We start from the raw sequence: 17,156 nt of genomic DNA, 5'->3' as shown, positions 1-17,156 counted from the left end.
CCCATGGCATCAGTGTCAATAGTAAGGTGGGCAAATCAAATTTTACAAAAATGTGTTATAACCAAGAGGAGCGTTTTAAAGGGTTTTAGTTCCATCCTAGGAGCTCAGCATAGTTCTAAAACAAAATTCCGAGTTCTCCTGTCTTCTTTAAAATAAAAATTTAGGGAAAGTTCCCAAACTCCCGGATATTGAGGTTGCTCTCACTTTCTGGTTTATCATAATTTCATCCAGGATGATGGAATAATCTTAGGTAGTCAAAGATCCTATATGAATTTAATTCCATTTTTTCACATCCAGGTGGGATTTGTTTTTTTTCTCAACTTTCCATTGAAGTTTGAAACTATAAATGAAATATCCACCCAGTATGTATACTTAAATTATTACCATTTGTCCTAGAGAGGAGAATTCATGAAGGACAATAAATAAAATTTTACTTCATTAGATTATGAGAGCATTATTTACACCCAGGTATTCATTGCCTAAATGGGATAGTTTTCTATGCCACGATGAGTGTATGTTTAAGCTTTTTGACTGAGCACACAGTACTTCACAACCTAATCACTGCCATACAATGTTTGCCTAGCATAGGGAAAGAAGGACAGGTTCTTACCTGGCATAAACTGTGAGAGCAGGAAAGAAAAATACTTCAAATATCACCTCTTACTGCCCGAAGCCTGTTAAACTGATTGCTTTGCATGCTTTAGTTACAGAACACAAAGGAAGGAAAATGAAAAGGAAGGTACCTTTTGGCAGTGTGACCTACTGAATTCTATGGAAAAGAACTATAAAACTTTAGAAAATAAAATGGTATGAAGCACCAAAATGTGCACAGTTTAGGATAATTTCTTCAGAAATGTAAAGATCTTGCCACATAGATGAAGAACATAGGACTGGCTTGAGCCTCATGGGCCATCAAGTGAAGTTCCTAACATTTGTCAAGAATCTCTGAAATCACCGTTTCAAACCTTTGCATGAAACCATTTTGTACAATACCTGAGACATCACAAATGAGACCCCATTTAAGCAGGAGAGGTGGACTCTCCAAATGCCCTGCTACTGCAGCAACAACAGGAAAGGATACCAACAAATGCACAGAAGATCCCAGGAAAGGTTCATACCCCATGCTACAGAGTAAGGCAAAAACTCCCACAGTCATTACAAGCCTAAAGTAGGGTGCAAATTCCTTCCTGATCCCAGGTTTGACAGTTATGACCATCAGTGGAAGAACAAGTTCCCCTACTCAAAAACTTTTGCATTGTGGACAGTTCACTAAAAACTAGAGGTGTGCTGATTGGCCTCATATCAGATCAGCACCAATATAAAGAAAATTGACAGTATTGGAAATAATCTTTTTTTTTTGGCTGATGTGGCTGATAATGTTGCCACTAAATGTGCCGTGCATGCACGCAGCACAGAACAGGTGGCCAGGAGAGCAGCCAGGTTCTCCTGGTAAGCCTGTGGGGGAAGGGGTGTAAGGAGGGCAGAGCAAGGCCCCTGCGGTGAGGGAGGGAGCGTGGCTGGGGCTGGAGGAGGGTCAGAAGTAGGTGCTGCACAGCCAGTGTGTGGCATGGGAAGAAGCCGCAACTGGCTCGTTCGGGGTGTGTAGTGACTCCCGCCACTGCATGTTGCATGGGAGAGCACAGGGGGCATGTGCCCCTGGATCTGCATGCAGAACAAGGACGGGCTGCCGCTGTGGACTGGGGCTGGGAGTAGCACTGGGCTTTTCCCAGATGAGGGGTTGGGCTGGGGCTGCACTTGGGGTGGGTGGCAGTGACACTGGGAACAGGGCCTTGGCAAAATTTTCGGTAGCTGCAGCCCCCACTCCCCTCCCCAGCGCCACCACCACCCGCCCCGAGCCCAGCCCAGCCCTCCACCAGGAAGAGCTTGGCACTGCCCTGGCCCCAGCCTGCAGTGGTAGCCTGCCCTAGCACCACACACCAATCTGGGGGCAATTGCCCCACACACCAATCTGGGGGCAATTGCCCCCCCATACCTTCCCAGGGTGTGCGTAGCAGCAGGAGCCACCACCCCCTCCCCGCACCACTCGGAGAAGCTGTGGCTCCATCCTGTGCCCTTCTCCGTCTCGGCTGGGCAGCAGTTGCCCCTGTCTCAGCCCCACTCCCTCCTTCACCACAGGGGCCTCAATCTGCACCCCTGTGCCCCTTCCCTCCCCCCTCGCCCCTTCCCCTACAACAGACTTACCAGCTGGATGCTGCTCTCCAAGCTGCCCGTCTCCATATCAGCAGTCGGATCTGTGGCAGAAGGCCACCTCTGTTTCTCCCCAAAAACTCTGCTCTGTGACAATTTGGTTAGGATGAGCCCCGCAGAGGATACATACCTTACGCTATCTCTTTAGGTAACCTGAACTGGATACATTCCTGGGGGGGGGGGAACCTGCTCCCTCTGCCTCTGTGACTGGTATCACATATCTGGGTGAGGGGCTTGCTCCCTGGGAAGCTAGGAACTGTCAGTCTGCCCAGCAACTAGTGATGCATTTCAAATTGGTTGGCTGACAGCCAACAGGTGCTGGCTTCTATTGGACCAGGTAAATGAGGTCACAAGGGCTATATAAGATAAGGACTGCCCAGGAGGAGGGGGCAGCAGCCATGAGGAAGACTCTGAGAGGGAGAAGAACTGAACCATCTGAAACTTGCTCTCTCTCTCAAAATTGATGGTCAGGGAACTGCCTGCCTTCAGAGGGAATCTCTACCTGCCTCTGGATGATACTTGTGAGTAATCTACCTGAGATCTAACTAGATATTTAGCTTGCAGTAATTCAGATGCGTGATCAAAGGCTACCTAGCCATGGGAGTTTGCTCTGTGGGATTTCTCTGATATTGCTGTACCCTGTACCCTATTCCAACTCTATCCCTTGTAACCAGTAAAGTTCTCCTTTGTACCTAGTGTGGGAGACTTATTGGGAGTGGGTCTAGATTATGCCGTGGGGTCCCCTTGGTTCGGCTAACTAAGGGAGACCACTACTTATGCTTTTGACTGAGGGAAACATCCCAAGTTCTTGAAATGAATCAAGTACCCTTGAGGGCTGCTAGGCCTGTGTTTCCCAGGGTGCACAGAGCTAGAATCAAGCCCAGCCCTGGGTGGTGGCAGTGGAACCCCCAGGCTAGTGGGTGTGCTCCAGGAAGGGGGGTGGCTAGATGTGAGGCACCCCCAGGGAGGCACTCAGAGCCTGGAAGGTGGTCGGGCGCAGTGAGGTGGGTAGCTCAACGCAGGAGCGCCCCTACTGGCCCGCCACAGGGTCAGCATCAGCCAATATGGTTTGTTAAAAATTGGCTATCAGTATCAGCCCAAAAAATCTCCGTTAGTGCATTCCTACTGAAAACATCAACTTAATGCTCAGCAGCTGTCAAAGAAGCAAATGAAATGTTAGGAATCATTAAGAAGGGAATTGTCAACAAAACAAAAAGTATCTTTTCCCCCCTTTATAAATCCATGGTGTCTCCAAACCTTGGATATTGTGTCCAGTTTTGGCCCTACACCTCAAAAAGGATATAGAAGAACTAGAAGAGGTGCAGAGAGAGGCAACAAGAATGATTAGTGGTATGGAGGGGCTTTCATGTAAGGAGAGACTGAAGAGGCAAGGCCTATTCAGTTTAGAAAAGAGATGCTTGAGTGGGGAACATAAAAAGAGAATACATAGCACACAATAAATGCCTATCTTGTTTCTCACAATACAAGAACTACGCAGGGGTCATAAATTCGGACCCACTGATAAGATAAGCGCGGAAGACAGTCATCATTGCCACAAGATGTCATGAATGCTGACAGTTTAACCAGATTCAAAAAGGGATTGGACAAATTCTTGGTTGCATCAGTAGCTATTGAGCATGGGAATTAGAAGTACAGCCTCTGAATTGGAACTTTCTGGACCTTAAATGCTGGAGGCTGCAAATGGGAAAAGAACAGTGGAACACCCCCCCCCCCGCTCAATACCCTGTTCACTCTCTCTTTCAGCAGCCATTCTGCCATTGTGTGACACAGGAAATTGGGCAAGATGGACCTGTGGCCTGACCCAGTAAATGGCAGTTCTTACATTCTTATGTTCTAGTCCTCTAAGGACCATATGAAGGATTAGTGCTTCCACAGTCTTAGCTGTGGCCAATATCCAAATGCTTCAGAAACAGGTTAAAAAAAACAAACCCCAGAAAACAGTTGTATACATGAGGAGAAAAAAAAATCCTTTCTAGCAACAGGTGATCAGCAAAAGCTCTGGAGCATGGGATTACCAGATACTTAAAACTGCTTTGAATCTAATTGCACAAAAGGTACATCTAGTTTAAATAATAGAGATATTTCATTTGGAATGCCATTGGGATTCTGGAAATCCAAGATTTCCAATGGTGCAGCTTTCAGGTGTGTCCTTATCCATTGTGATGTGATGAACCTTGCTTGTTTGTGGTCCTTCAGGTGAGTGTTCTTTATCTTTGGCACTGGTCCAGATCTCAGGCCTTACATCTGTGTAACTTTCAATTCCTGTTACCTCCTCCTCTCCTCCTACAGTTTCCATGAGATGTGTAGGAGTTTTTTCATGACTCACTCTTAAACACAGATCATCTTAGTAGTTAATGGAGAAATTTAAGAAAATTAGCAGCCTGTCTCCTGCTGCCCTCACTGTTGCTGTTGACATAAGCAGCCTCAGTGGAACGGTGCAGAAAGGAGTGGCTTACCATTGGGTAACAAATGTTAAATACATTAGGGTGGGCTAAAATTTATGAGGACAGTCACAGTCACTTCTGACAAATTAGCAAATACTGATTCTGATTGTGCCTATCTTGCTTTAACTTGTATAGGAACATTTTAATTCTAGACACAATAGTTATATTAACTGGTTTGTGTAAACTTTATAGCATAACATCTGAATAAACGTTTAAAGTTAAGCTCTTATCTGAAGACACATTGCTCTAATCTGACAGTTTTCTATATATGCACGTAACTTTTGTTCACTTATATGAGAATGAGTGAACAAATGTTACAGAATAAGGCCATTAAGTGTTTGGGTGGCTTAAGATAATTATTGGCTTGAATAAAATGATGTCATTTTAAAAAATGTGCAGTTTATTAAATCTGATAACCAGACTGGGGTTTAGATTTTCAAAATAAAGGAAGAAATTAATTTGTTATGGAATTTGGATATGAATTATTGAATCGAGGATACTCTGCTGGCATGAAAATAATGTATTTCTTTTCTTCTGTTAGGTATTGTGAAGCATGTCTTTTCAATTGCTAGAACTACAAAGATTTAATTGTAGTTTTAAAATTCACTTTCATAAATGTGGCTAGTTCTATTTTAGCTTTTTATGTAAAACGGTTTATATAAAATGGTATTTTAAAATTTTTTTTTCAGGTCTGTAAACAACCAGTATTGCAGAAAAGTCATAGGTGGGATGGTTTGGAACCCATCAATGAGGAGATCTTTATCGGTTGAACATTTAGAGACCAAAAGCCTTCCTTCTCGGTCTCCTCCTGTTACCCCCAATTGGTAAACAAACTTTTGGTCTTCCTCCTTCTTCTTTCCCTTAGTGCTGGGTCTAATTGTGTACTCATGAAACAGGATAATAAATACTTTTATTCTGTCATGTGCATTTTTTAATAAATTGTTTGTTTGTTTGTTTTACGAATCTCATTTTAAAAGTGGTAATCTTTTAGGAAAATTGATTCTTTTAGCATTTCAGGGAGGAATCACAATCAGCTAATTTCTTTGTCAAGAAAAATTCCTAATTCCAGGTTTCAGTTTACTTTCATGTACCTTGCAGAGGATGTGGTTAATGCCCAGGCTAAAATTTTCAGAAACAGAGACAGACAGACTGACCTTTGTTTTAATGTATATGTTTTTAAGCGAGACTTATTGGCCAGTAATTAAGATCTCAAGGTATAGAATGTGATAGATAGTATTAGTCTACTTTGGTAGAGCTGTACAGTAGGTTCCTGTTTTAAGCAACTTATGTTCATGTGTTTTCTTTAAGGCGGAGTCCTAGGCTACGTCATGAGATTCGTAAACCGCGACATTCGTCTGTAGATAACCTTACGAATGAGATTACATACATTACAGAAACTGAGGATGTTTTTTATACATATAAAGTCTCTCCAACCTCAAAGGACAGTGATTCAGAGGTTTCCCAGAATCGCAGTCCACGGAGGAGGTAAGGATCTCCCAAATGATAAATCAGTTGCAGTATATCAGTTTTCTTTTACATTGATTTTAATAGAGACCCTTGCTGTCAGAAGCGCGCACAAAATTGAATTTAGGTAATGCTGTATTTGCCTAATCCTTTTGACTAAATTTAAGTGCTAAAATATGGACACCATAATACCTCATACACAAGAAAATAGGCTTTGTTTTTCAAACTATAGTTAAATAAGAAAGTTCACAAAAAATCTTGTAGGATTAGAGAAGGTGTCATGCTGGATATACTTTCCTGTTCAGTGCTGCTCTTTCCAGGTCACTCTTTCCAGGCAACTCCTTTCAGCATTGTAAGCTTCATCTCAGGAAACCTGTCTATCAATGTGAGGTAGTTCTGTATATTGTTACTACTCTATTTGGAGGCATATACAAAACTCTTCAAATACTGCAACCATTTAATGTGTCGCCTGCTCTGTGTTTTTAAGACCCATTCAAATTTTACTTTACTAAGAGTAAATAAAACACCTAACCATTGATAATCCTTGTCTTCCTTGCTTCCAGAGAAAAGTCTAATTTCATGAGACCTTCACTATTTCTAAACAGACTTCATTTCATCCTTCGTTACCTTGCTCCTGTCTTCCAAGGACTCCTAGCTTTTGAAATGGGCAAGCTGTGTGGGATTTTCTCCAGACCTCTGCATTTCTATACACACAGTGCCAGTGCTTCTTTTGGTCTTTGCTCAGCAATGTATCCCGGTATATGGTTAGCTTTACACTCTTATTCTATAGCAGCATTTTTCATCATATAACTTCAGATTAGCATAGTGTTTTCATTACAGGAAATAATAAAGGTACCAGGCGTTTGTTTGCTGTTTTCACTGGGTTGAAAAAAGGATTGTGCACAGGGAGGCAATTTTCTAACTTTCACTAGACAAAAAATGTAGTAAATCAAAATGCAGTCAAAGTTTGTCTCTTCAGTTCTAAAGAAAAGTTGTAAACTGGGTTAAAACTACACATGTATCATATTGCTTGATGTCATTACCAAACTACTCAATATCTAATGTATTCATTCTTGAAATGGAGCATTATTTTGGACATGAAGTTCTAATCAGCCCCTGTATAGGTTCGCAAAAAATATTAGTACTTCAACTGAAGCTTGCATTAGTTACATTTATTGTTCTTAGTGAAGTTCTTTCCACGTTTTTGAAATCTAAGTCTCATTCAGAAAATACCAAGAGTCTCCCCACAGCCATGATATGGCTGGGAAAGACATGCTTGCCTTAATCAGATATCGCTGAGCCCACTGGAAAAATACCCTGCACTCGTGAGAGAGGTTGTTTTAACTGGAATGTGTTCCAGAGCACCAGTCAGTTTTCTGTCTTCGATAGAAGTGATTTATAATTATTGCCATAATTGTCATAGCTGTCTTCCCTTTGTGTTACTAGAGCATTCAGCTCCAGCTGTATACCCTGGGTTTAACATGCTTTTCACAGTTCTGGTGGTACGCTTACCAAAATGCTGGAGAAGTGGTTTCTTCTAAAATAGAAGACAAAGGAAGATTTAAGAGGTTGTGTATATTAAATACATCATCATGTTCATTTGTTCATGTGTACATTTACCTGCATACAATGCCAATATTCAGTTCCACTTGCTTGCTTGAGGTTGGTTAGCAGGCAGATGAAGCTTGCATGTTAGCGGTGCACATAATCACCATTATACTACAGAAAAATATGTAATGAGTCACTTTTTTTTTTTTTGTAAATAATCATAAATAAGGAGCCTTGTCCTCCCACGGTAGATGTTGAAAAAAATGAAATGACAGACAAATTATGCCCTTTCAGCAGTCTTTCATTTCTTAGTTCCTTTAAATAAGAAATTTTATGGAATATCTTAGTAATTCAGTTAATCTTCTTATGAGATCATGATTTTCTCACCTCAGCATTATATTTCATTTCTCTTTCTTTTTAGTTTGTTTTTTGTGTGCATATTTTTGAATGGTCATGTTCCCAATATTTTTGTATACCCTCATATAAAGATACAGTAACATGAGAATTGCATTTTCACAATAGCAAATGGTTTTAGATCTCTCTCTCTCTCTCTCTTTATAGAGAGAATATTATATACATATAAAATTGTTCTGTTTGGGAGGTTAAAAACATCTGAATAGTAGGGATTATGAAAAGAAGTGGCAGCTTCTTAACAGAGAATAGGGGAAGGTGGAGAACTGAGGGATAGAGGCTACAGAAGGAAAAGTTGCGATTTAACCATTGTAGAAGACTGTAGTAGCCAACTAGATGCATCCTGCCTTGCTGTCATCCAGCTCGGTTCTGGATATCGGTGTTTTCTCTTTGTTGCTTTTTTTCTTTAATGTTGTCTCTTTCCCTCCCTTTTATATTGCATACCAACTGGTTACCTGGAGAAATCCTGTGGGAATGACTGTTCTCCCCATAATATTTCTTACAAAGCATTCTTGAGTGGACAGGTTATATGTTGAGTTAAGAGGGAGGCTGGCTGGTCACATCAGCTGATCCATGGTACCTGTTCTGCTCTCTTCCATAGCAAATGTCAGCTAAATGTCAGTAATTTACCAGTTGTAAACCATATTGGTGGAGATCCCACCTATTGCTGGGATAGAGCACACAAAGGAAACAGTTACTGAGGATCAGCTGACCTTCCTTACACTTCTGTCCCCTAAAAGTTTCAGTAATAAATTCAGTATAATATTTTTTTTCTTTTGATACCCTATATTTTATTGAAAATACAAAAATAAATTCTTAAGAATAGCTTTTGCTTGTTGTAAAAATGGCTCCTTTTTGATAAAGGAACTAGAAGAAATTTTGGACACTGACTGCTCAGTCTGGTTGTTTAAACTAAGGTATATTTTAACATAAAGGTAGATTTTAACAAACTCTTATGCAACAGGCTGGGAAAGTAAAAATGTTTGATATTGCTATTCAAAAAACAGATGAAGATTCTCAACTGCTTAAGTTGGCGGAGGTGCAAAAACAACCTGATGGAGAATGTTTCATACACCCATATCATCAACAAATTATTTTAGCAGTAAAAGGAAAGCTACTGGGCTGATGATTTACCCAGGATATTTTCATCAATTATTTTGTGACCCTTACCATCATGTAGGGAATGTAGTATGGTTTGTACTTGGCATATTTTCACTGACAGACTCTTGCAAATAGCAATTTAAAGTTAGTAAAGGAATATGAATTTGGCCTTTAGCCATTACTGGCTTGAGAAGCTTCACTCATTTTAATTGTATAATTTGACCTATTCATCTATGTATTAAAAGTTTTAACTGTCTTTATTTGCCTTCACAAAAACCTTGAAATAAGTAAAATTAAGTATACAGAACATATTTAAATCAGTTATTGTATGGCCTTTGGATGCTTCATTTAAACAATGAAACTGTTAAAAATAGTATAACCGATATTACCAGAATACTTTTTTTTTCTTTTTCATTTCTGAAAGAGAAAAGTAAATAAAAAACCAACCCAGATTTCCAAGACTGTGGGTACTTCTGACTTGTATTCAAATATTTTTCCCTGACACATTTGAAAAAGATCAGAGAGAGATCTGTGTGGATTTTTTTCATTGCCTTGCCAATATAGCTTATCTTTGATTGAAAGATACCACCATCTTTTTCTTTCTCTTTCTATCCATTCAGCCCCTGAACTTTTTCTGAAACCGTTCAGCAAGAATGCCAATTTTAATAGTGTATTTTTTTTCTTATTTGGGAGTATTTTCTGATGTGGAAACAATAAGACCTTTTGCTATCAAATAGCTGTCTGATGGTAGCAGCTCCACTACCAGATTTATTCTCTTTGGCGTATTGTTAAAAAAATGTTGGTTCAGACATGCAGCTGAAATTCTGGCACTTGCATTTTTGTAAATGATGATTTCAATGGGAAGTCTGCAACAATTTAGTTATAATTTGAATGAAATGCACAAGGTCCTGTCAGCTACTTAATAGAATAAGCTTTGTGCTTTCTATTTCATGTACACATTCATTAGGCTTCTTATTACAGCTAGCTGTTATGTACATGTGAATTGGTACACAGTTGGTTTGTTCATTTTAATATTTCAGCATTTGAAAATGGGGTGTGTTCAGCCATCTGACTTCTCTCGCCATTTACCAAATGCTTAATTATATTAGTGTACATGCTACATGTGGCCCAGGTAAACATTAGTAGACAAAATCTGTTAGCCGCCAATCTTGCCTTCCATTGTTGAAGCCAGCATGATGAATTTTGGTTTCTTGTGTAAAATTTAAGAGGCTGGTCCAAAAAAGATTCACTTCTACTATATTTTATAGAGTACTGTTATAAACAAGGATATTAGTTTTAGGGTTATGTCCCCTCTTGCTTGATAGAAATGTGTGTCCCCCTCATGCTACCACCCCATTACTAAATCTGGCTCTGAAATTATTAGTGCTGCAGTCTGTGTAATGGATCAAAGTCCACCCCCAGGTAGTTGAACAATGAAGTGAAGAACAGTGAAGAAATCAATATGCCCATGAAGCTCATTAATACCTTCTCCAAAACAGCACGCTGAGGAATCTTCTTAAAAAACCCAGTTTACCTAATGTTCCAAGAAATCAGTTGACCTGATGACTTCTCTGATTTTTCTATTCCTGGGCAAAATAATTCAAAATGGAGTTAACTGTCAAACTCTACCACTTGACATAAGAAAATATCCTGGATGCATTTCTGTCATGGTTCAGACTAAGGCACAGCACAAAGAATAGTCTTCATGGCATTAAAAGATTTTCTTGCACTCCCAGCATGATTTCCGTGCTCAGACATCTGGACTTCTCTATAAACTGTGGATGTGTAGATCACAGGATTCTATTAACTTACATATGGGAAATAGAAGTAGTAGCTAAAACAACACCCCGGTATCTACAGTAGTCCTCCATTGGAACTTGGAGGGTTCACAGACAGCAATTGCTCCTCTCTGAAGACCGACCCATGCAGATCCATGCTATCCTCCCTTTTCTTCAATATCTAGATGACTTCTGGAGATCCCTTCCAGCCCTACTTCTTTATTGTCATGCAGCCATTGAGAGAGGTAGTAAGACGATATGGAGATTACCTTCAAATGTGTTTACAGCTCTTGCTGCCACTGCCACTCATAAAATGTCAGCCTACATCCAGAGGAAAAGCAGAAAACCCAAGCTGAACTGATGCAGCATCCAAATGACCAGGGAGTATTCTGGCTTATCTACCCACGGTTCTGAGTAAGCTGTGGTGTGTATTTACATTGCACTAATTGCTCCCCATGTTATCTCCCCGTGTGCACATGCTTAGTCTGCAGTAAGGCGTACCTTTCTATAGTGCAGCTTCAGAAGTTTCACTGAGTGAGTTAATGTTAAATCGCTAGTCTGCTATAACTTTGCATGATGCTTTGTATTAGTTTTTTTTTTTCAATGTAGACAAGGCCTCTAGGTCTTTGAAATGCTTTTTTTACCCCTAGTCTATCAGGTAAATTTGCCCCTTATTCTTAGAGGGCATAATCACAAAGATGCATTCATTTGTAATTTCCAGGCTGGATTACTGTCATTGACTCTATCTGAAGCTGAATATGAAGTCAGTAGAAAAGCACCAGCAAGGACAGATTGTGTCTAGTTAATATCTCCGTGGTTTAAGCTTTTGTGAGAATATTAGAGCCATGTCAGATCCCTTCATTGGTTCACAAGCCATTTAAGATGCTAGGAAAAGGTATTGGACCTAATTGCCAAACTAGTTAATTTATCAAACCACAGTTAAGTTCAGCCTATGAACAACCCTTGAGATGGCAGTGGTTGTCTGAAACAGATAAGTAAAATACAAAACACACTGTGCATTTAATAGTTTCCACTTTGAAATGCATTTAGATTTTTTTGGATCTTAGTGAATGTTAGATTTTAGAAAAAAATAACCTTTTGATTGCAATGAGACTTAAAAATATGAAATTACTTGAGCTCATTTATTTTCTTATTAAGCTTTTCTCTACTGATAATATCAGGCATCATTGTTTTCCTCATAATCCATTTATCTCTCGCTGTTTTAATCATTTAAGGAAATCAGTTTATTTTAGCTTTTATTTCAAAAACATAATAAACAAATACGAAGACATTATGCAGACTACTACTCTTGACATTTGGTTCAGAAATACTTAATGTTTTGATTTAACACAGATAGGAAAAAATTACCTATATTTCAATAACATGAAATTCCAAATAGGTGGCATTATACCAGTACCTTATTGGTATATCACTGCTGGGCATACCTTAACTGCAGAGTGGTACACTCAATGCTATACTCCATTCTGCAGTGTAGGTATGACCAGCAGTGATATACTACACTGGTGAGGTAAATCAGAAGCAGAGTAGCCAGAGTAGTATGGAGCTCTATGTGGGCTAATATACCCAACTTGTATTTTGAGTTTGAAAACACTGTACACAAAAAAGCACTATCAAATTTTAGGAATAAAGGACTGGAGCTTCCTGAGCCATCACGTTCAGTCCCTTGCATGTGCAGGTAGTTATTTCTCCAAACGATCCATAGGATCATCTGCTGAGGCCCCTCTTGTACACTACAGCCACAGAGCACTGAATATGGGGAAAAAGACCTACAGATAAAGAGCAAAGGGGATGAGGGCGTTGCCAGTGCCTTGGTAACTACAATGGCAGGGAATTTGTTGGGTTGATATGTGCTCTGAGGATTTCAGGAATACATATATATAAGTAGATACAGACCCCAGTAAGTAGATTCAATACCTGGAAAATTGTATCAAATTTATAAATATTCCATATATGGAATCTTAATTATTGGGCAGGCATTGCTTACATTCAAGTAATACAGTAAGTTTTATTAAATGTAACAAATCTGAACAAAGATATAATTGCAGGACAGTTGACACACTTTTGGACAATATATGTAAAATAGGATGGTGTCTACATCTTAATTGTTGTGCATGGGGATAATTTCTTGATTGTGCTCTGCCACAGAAGATTACACATACTCTTTTGCATCCGTTCCTTAAGTTAGTACAATACAGAAGTAGTAAATCGCTGTTTCTTTCTTCAGAAGAGTGAATGCTGAAGTGATATATGGAAGTGAAGCCAATGCATTTCTTGTGTTTCTTAAGAGATAAAATTATACCGGTTAAGTTCAGATGGTCCATTTTTCTCTTTACCTGGCCGTCATGTACTCCCATATCTCCAAGTTACTAGGGTTTTGGAAAAGCTTAGTCACTGTAATCCAAAAATAAGAATATAGTAAGAAATTCTCTTTCCATAGTGTAGTGGTGAACGTTCATAAATGGCTAGTCCCTATCTGGCCCCAGACTAAACTAAATCCTTAGTGATGGCTGGCAACTTAAACCTAAAATGTAGATAAAGCTGAAATTTCCCTGATCTACCAAAATGCATATGCTTCCTTGAGTAAATATTTGAACATTTCTTCAGTAAACAATTGAACATGTTTGTAATTTTACCTATGTAATAATTCCTTTTAAAGTAGATTCAGATAAGTATTTATTCAGTGCTGTGGTTCTCAACTTCAGATTCAAGGTACCTCCATAGCTTTTGTGAATTGAGTGGCACCCCATTTAAAAAACTTACATACTTAATACAGTGCTTACTTCCTTGAAGAGATGCTGGGCAGTGGAGGGCAGGGCACTGGCCAGGTGGGGAAGAGCCTGAGCCTGCACTTCTCCGCTTATATCCTTATACCTGGCTTACTTCCACATACATTGGGACATATTTCAAAGGATCTTGTGGCACGCTTGGGTGCCCCAATGCTCTAGTTGAGACTTGCTGGCCATGTCCAGATGTACATGGATGTTTGGTTCCCTGGGGACAACTAGCGGTGGTGCACCTTGTGCTGCTCTTAGTTATCCCTGGGGAATGCCTGTGCCATGCATCCTGTGATGCATGGCAAATTTACCTGGGTGGCATAAGGGAGGCTGGGGCCAGCACTGGGCTGGCCCCAACAGCCTTACCTGGGGTCCTAGGGCACTCCTGGGACTGTAGCAGCAGTGATCCTACTCTGCGGAGCCTGGCCAGTAGGCAAGTGTGCAGCTCCAGGTGGCCAGGCTCCAGCTTTGGGCAGCGCACGCTGCCACCTTGTGCATTGCTCTGCTTTTTTTTTTTTCTGCAGGTTTTTTTGACCCCTGCATATCCAGCGGTCAGAAGAAACCTCTGCTGTGTTCCCTTTGCGCTGCTCCCTTGCAGTGAGGAGAACAACTGAATGTGTGGTATGTGGCACTGGAGATGTGTGTCTGCACACAGTCGCACTCATCTGGACATGACCACTGATTCATTGGGTCAGAGTTAATTAAATAAAATGTAATTTAGAATATCACATAGCTTCATATTTAATTTAATAGAATTTAATGAATTTTGCATATTTGGTTTAGAAAGAAACATGAGAAGTCACACACGAATTGTTTAGCTACCATATGTCTGCTGGTGATTCTTTTAGCCGAGTGCAGATGGAATAGTCTACAAGCTTCATCTGTTTAGTCTAGACATTGTTTTACATCCATTATTTTCTTATGTAGTAATTGGTCTTGTTAAATACGTACACATTCCTAAATAGGAACACCATATAAAAATACTGAAATTAACAAAAGTTTGTCTTTTGGTTCTGTTTTGAGAAACATTTCAAAATAAAATTTGATTACATCTTGGTTCCCTTGAAAACAGAAACAGCCTTAGCTATCTAATGAAAACCATCCTGATTAAAGTATATTCCCAGGCTGAGAGTCTTATTTAATTTGCCGGTTAATGGGTGTATGTGGGCATACAAGAATACCTTGTTATTCGAGTAGATTTGGGTTGCTGCTGCTCTTGAATGGAAAGGAATATCTATCAGATCTTTTGTCAATAAAATAATCTTTAAAGCAAATTATTGCCACTGAATTATTGTTATTGTGAAATAAACACATTGTTAGCAGGTGGCCTAACCAAACCCTCAATTAAAATAACTTTGAAGGACCGGGATTGCAAATTTTATCTTTACTAGAAAAGATATACAGCTGCATTTACAATGATACATTTTGTCTCGGATAGGAACCCACTACCTTCTCAAGATTATTGTATGTTGTAAGGAAACCTTAAGAGAAAAATAGAAAAACATACATGTGGATTATTACCTACCTGTACCTAAACTGAAAAACAAATGCAAACAAACAAACAACCCCCCCCCCCCAACTTTATTGTAATATTGACATGCTTTTCCAAAAGTGGGAAAGCAGAAGACACAGTTTTTTGCATTAATTTATCTTGGGGTTTATTTTTAAAGATATACAGAGTTTTAATGTTTTTACAGAGTTTTTATTGGTTCTGACTTAGTCTGCAGTTGAAAGCACAGAGATGCATTTAAAATGTGAAGCTTTAGATGAATGGTAAAACAAATAACAGGTTGGAGCTATAAATCACGTATGGTAATAAATGTTATTTAAGTGATGTTGTAGCCATGATGGTCCAGGAAATATGCAAGGGGCAAGAGTTTTTGTGGGTTATACCTTTTATTGGACTAACTGCTTGGTTGGGATAAATTTAGACAATCTTTCAGGTATCTCCCATCCTCAGGTCCTATAAAAATATCATCCACAAAAACTCTAGCCTCTCACATATGGCATTATGTTCATTAGAGTTTTTTAGGCTATGATAGTGATGGATCAATTGCCTCTAAATGTCATGCTACCATATTTACTTGAATATAAGGTGAGTTTTTCTCCCAAATCAGCATGGGGGGGAAAAAAGCCCCTTGACTTATATTCACATATAAAGAAGAGGGGGGAGCAGGAAGCTGCTGTGGCTGGACTCCAGCCCTGAGCCTGGCTCAGGGCAAGAGTCAGACACACAGCAGCCTCCTGCCCACCCCTTTCCTTCCACTCTGTAGCTTCTGCACTCCCACCCACATCCTTTCCTCCCCCATACTGTCAGGTACAGCACAGCTCTGGCTCACTCAGAGCATGTGGAAACTCCTGCTGCTGCACAGCCAATCAGCTGCATGGCCAGGGAAGGCCTGAGCTTCCACATGCTGTACTCTAGGATGGAGCAGCATCTGACAGTAATGTGGGGAGGGAAGGGGCAGAGGCTGGGGGAAGGTTAGGAGGAAGAAGCAGAGATGAGAGGGGAGCTGGGGGAAAGGGGTGCAGGTGGTAGGGAGGCAGGAAGGCTGTAGGGAGGAAAAATGGGTAGAGTAGAGGGCAAAGGTAACACCTGGCACCGCCCCCCCTCCAGCCCCACTGCTTTTCCTCCTGGGGCAGGGGGAGCAGGATTCAAGACAGCCCTCCAATAATTAGGTTCTATAACTGAAAAGTTATAATAAATGTATACATTTTACCTATACAGAATCTAATTATTGGGGGTCATCTTATATTCAAGTAAATACAATATATGACAGAGGCTATACTTTTCTTAATAAGTTCAGCTTAAAAGTGAAATTCAGCCTCCTGGGTGATGTCTTGCATAGAGTTAAAAAAGCCTAAGCCATTTAACTGCATTTAGTTTCTATTAATGAATAAATATTTATATACAACCTTAATAAAGTCTACTTTATAAACGCAACTGAGAGCTTTATACTGAACTATAAAGCCAAAGACTATTGTAATAAACATCCTGTAGTAACAGAATAATGATTCCAGCGTCCTAATAATTATTCTGGATTAATTTTAACAAAATGTATTTGTCTGGTTCCAAGACAACAAATTGTCCTATATTAAAAAAACGTAAAATAAAATACAGTACACATGCATACACACAGTAGTCCTCTTCAAGATTTTTCCTTTATGGCTTTACAAATGTATTTACAAACTTTTTAAACTTGTTTTCTAATTTTTTTTCTGTCTTTACTGATAGAGTCGATATTTGAAGCATCAGAGCAAGACAGGAAATTGGTAGGATAAATTAGCATACATAAAGGAAGTTTTGCTGGAACAATGTTATGAATTTCTGGAAGTGCATGCAGCTATACAAGCATGATGTATCATGCAGAAGCAATTGTGTTCTA

The 17,156-nt window shown here is 39.7% G+C and overlaps 1 protein-coding gene across 7 annotated transcripts in view; it reads left to right on the top strand.

Annotated features, from left to right (window-relative positions):
• Positions 1-17,156, top strand: part of PTPN3 (protein tyrosine phosphatase non-receptor type 3) — a 312,280-nt gene that overhangs the window by 195,391 nt on the left and 99,733 nt on the right. For all 7 annotated transcript variants that reach the window (XM_059728511.1, XM_059728513.1, XM_059728510.1 and 4 more), the window contains exons 13-14: positions 5,363-5,497; positions 5,982-6,158. In XM_059728511.1, the coding sequence (XP_059584494.1) occupies positions 5,363-5,497; positions 5,982-6,158 (312 nt within the window). The remainder of the gene's footprint in view (positions 1-5,362; positions 5,498-5,981; positions 6,159-17,156) is intronic.

This window comes from Alligator mississippiensis, chromosome 5 (genome assembly GCF_030867095.1).
Source record: "Alligator mississippiensis isolate rAllMis1 chromosome 5, rAllMis1, whole genome shotgun sequence".
Classification (NCBI taxonomy): Eukaryota; Metazoa; Chordata; order Crocodylia; family Alligatoridae; genus Alligator; species Alligator mississippiensis.
Note: the sequence above shows the minus strand (reverse complement) of the source record. Positions and strands in the feature narration are given on the sequence as shown.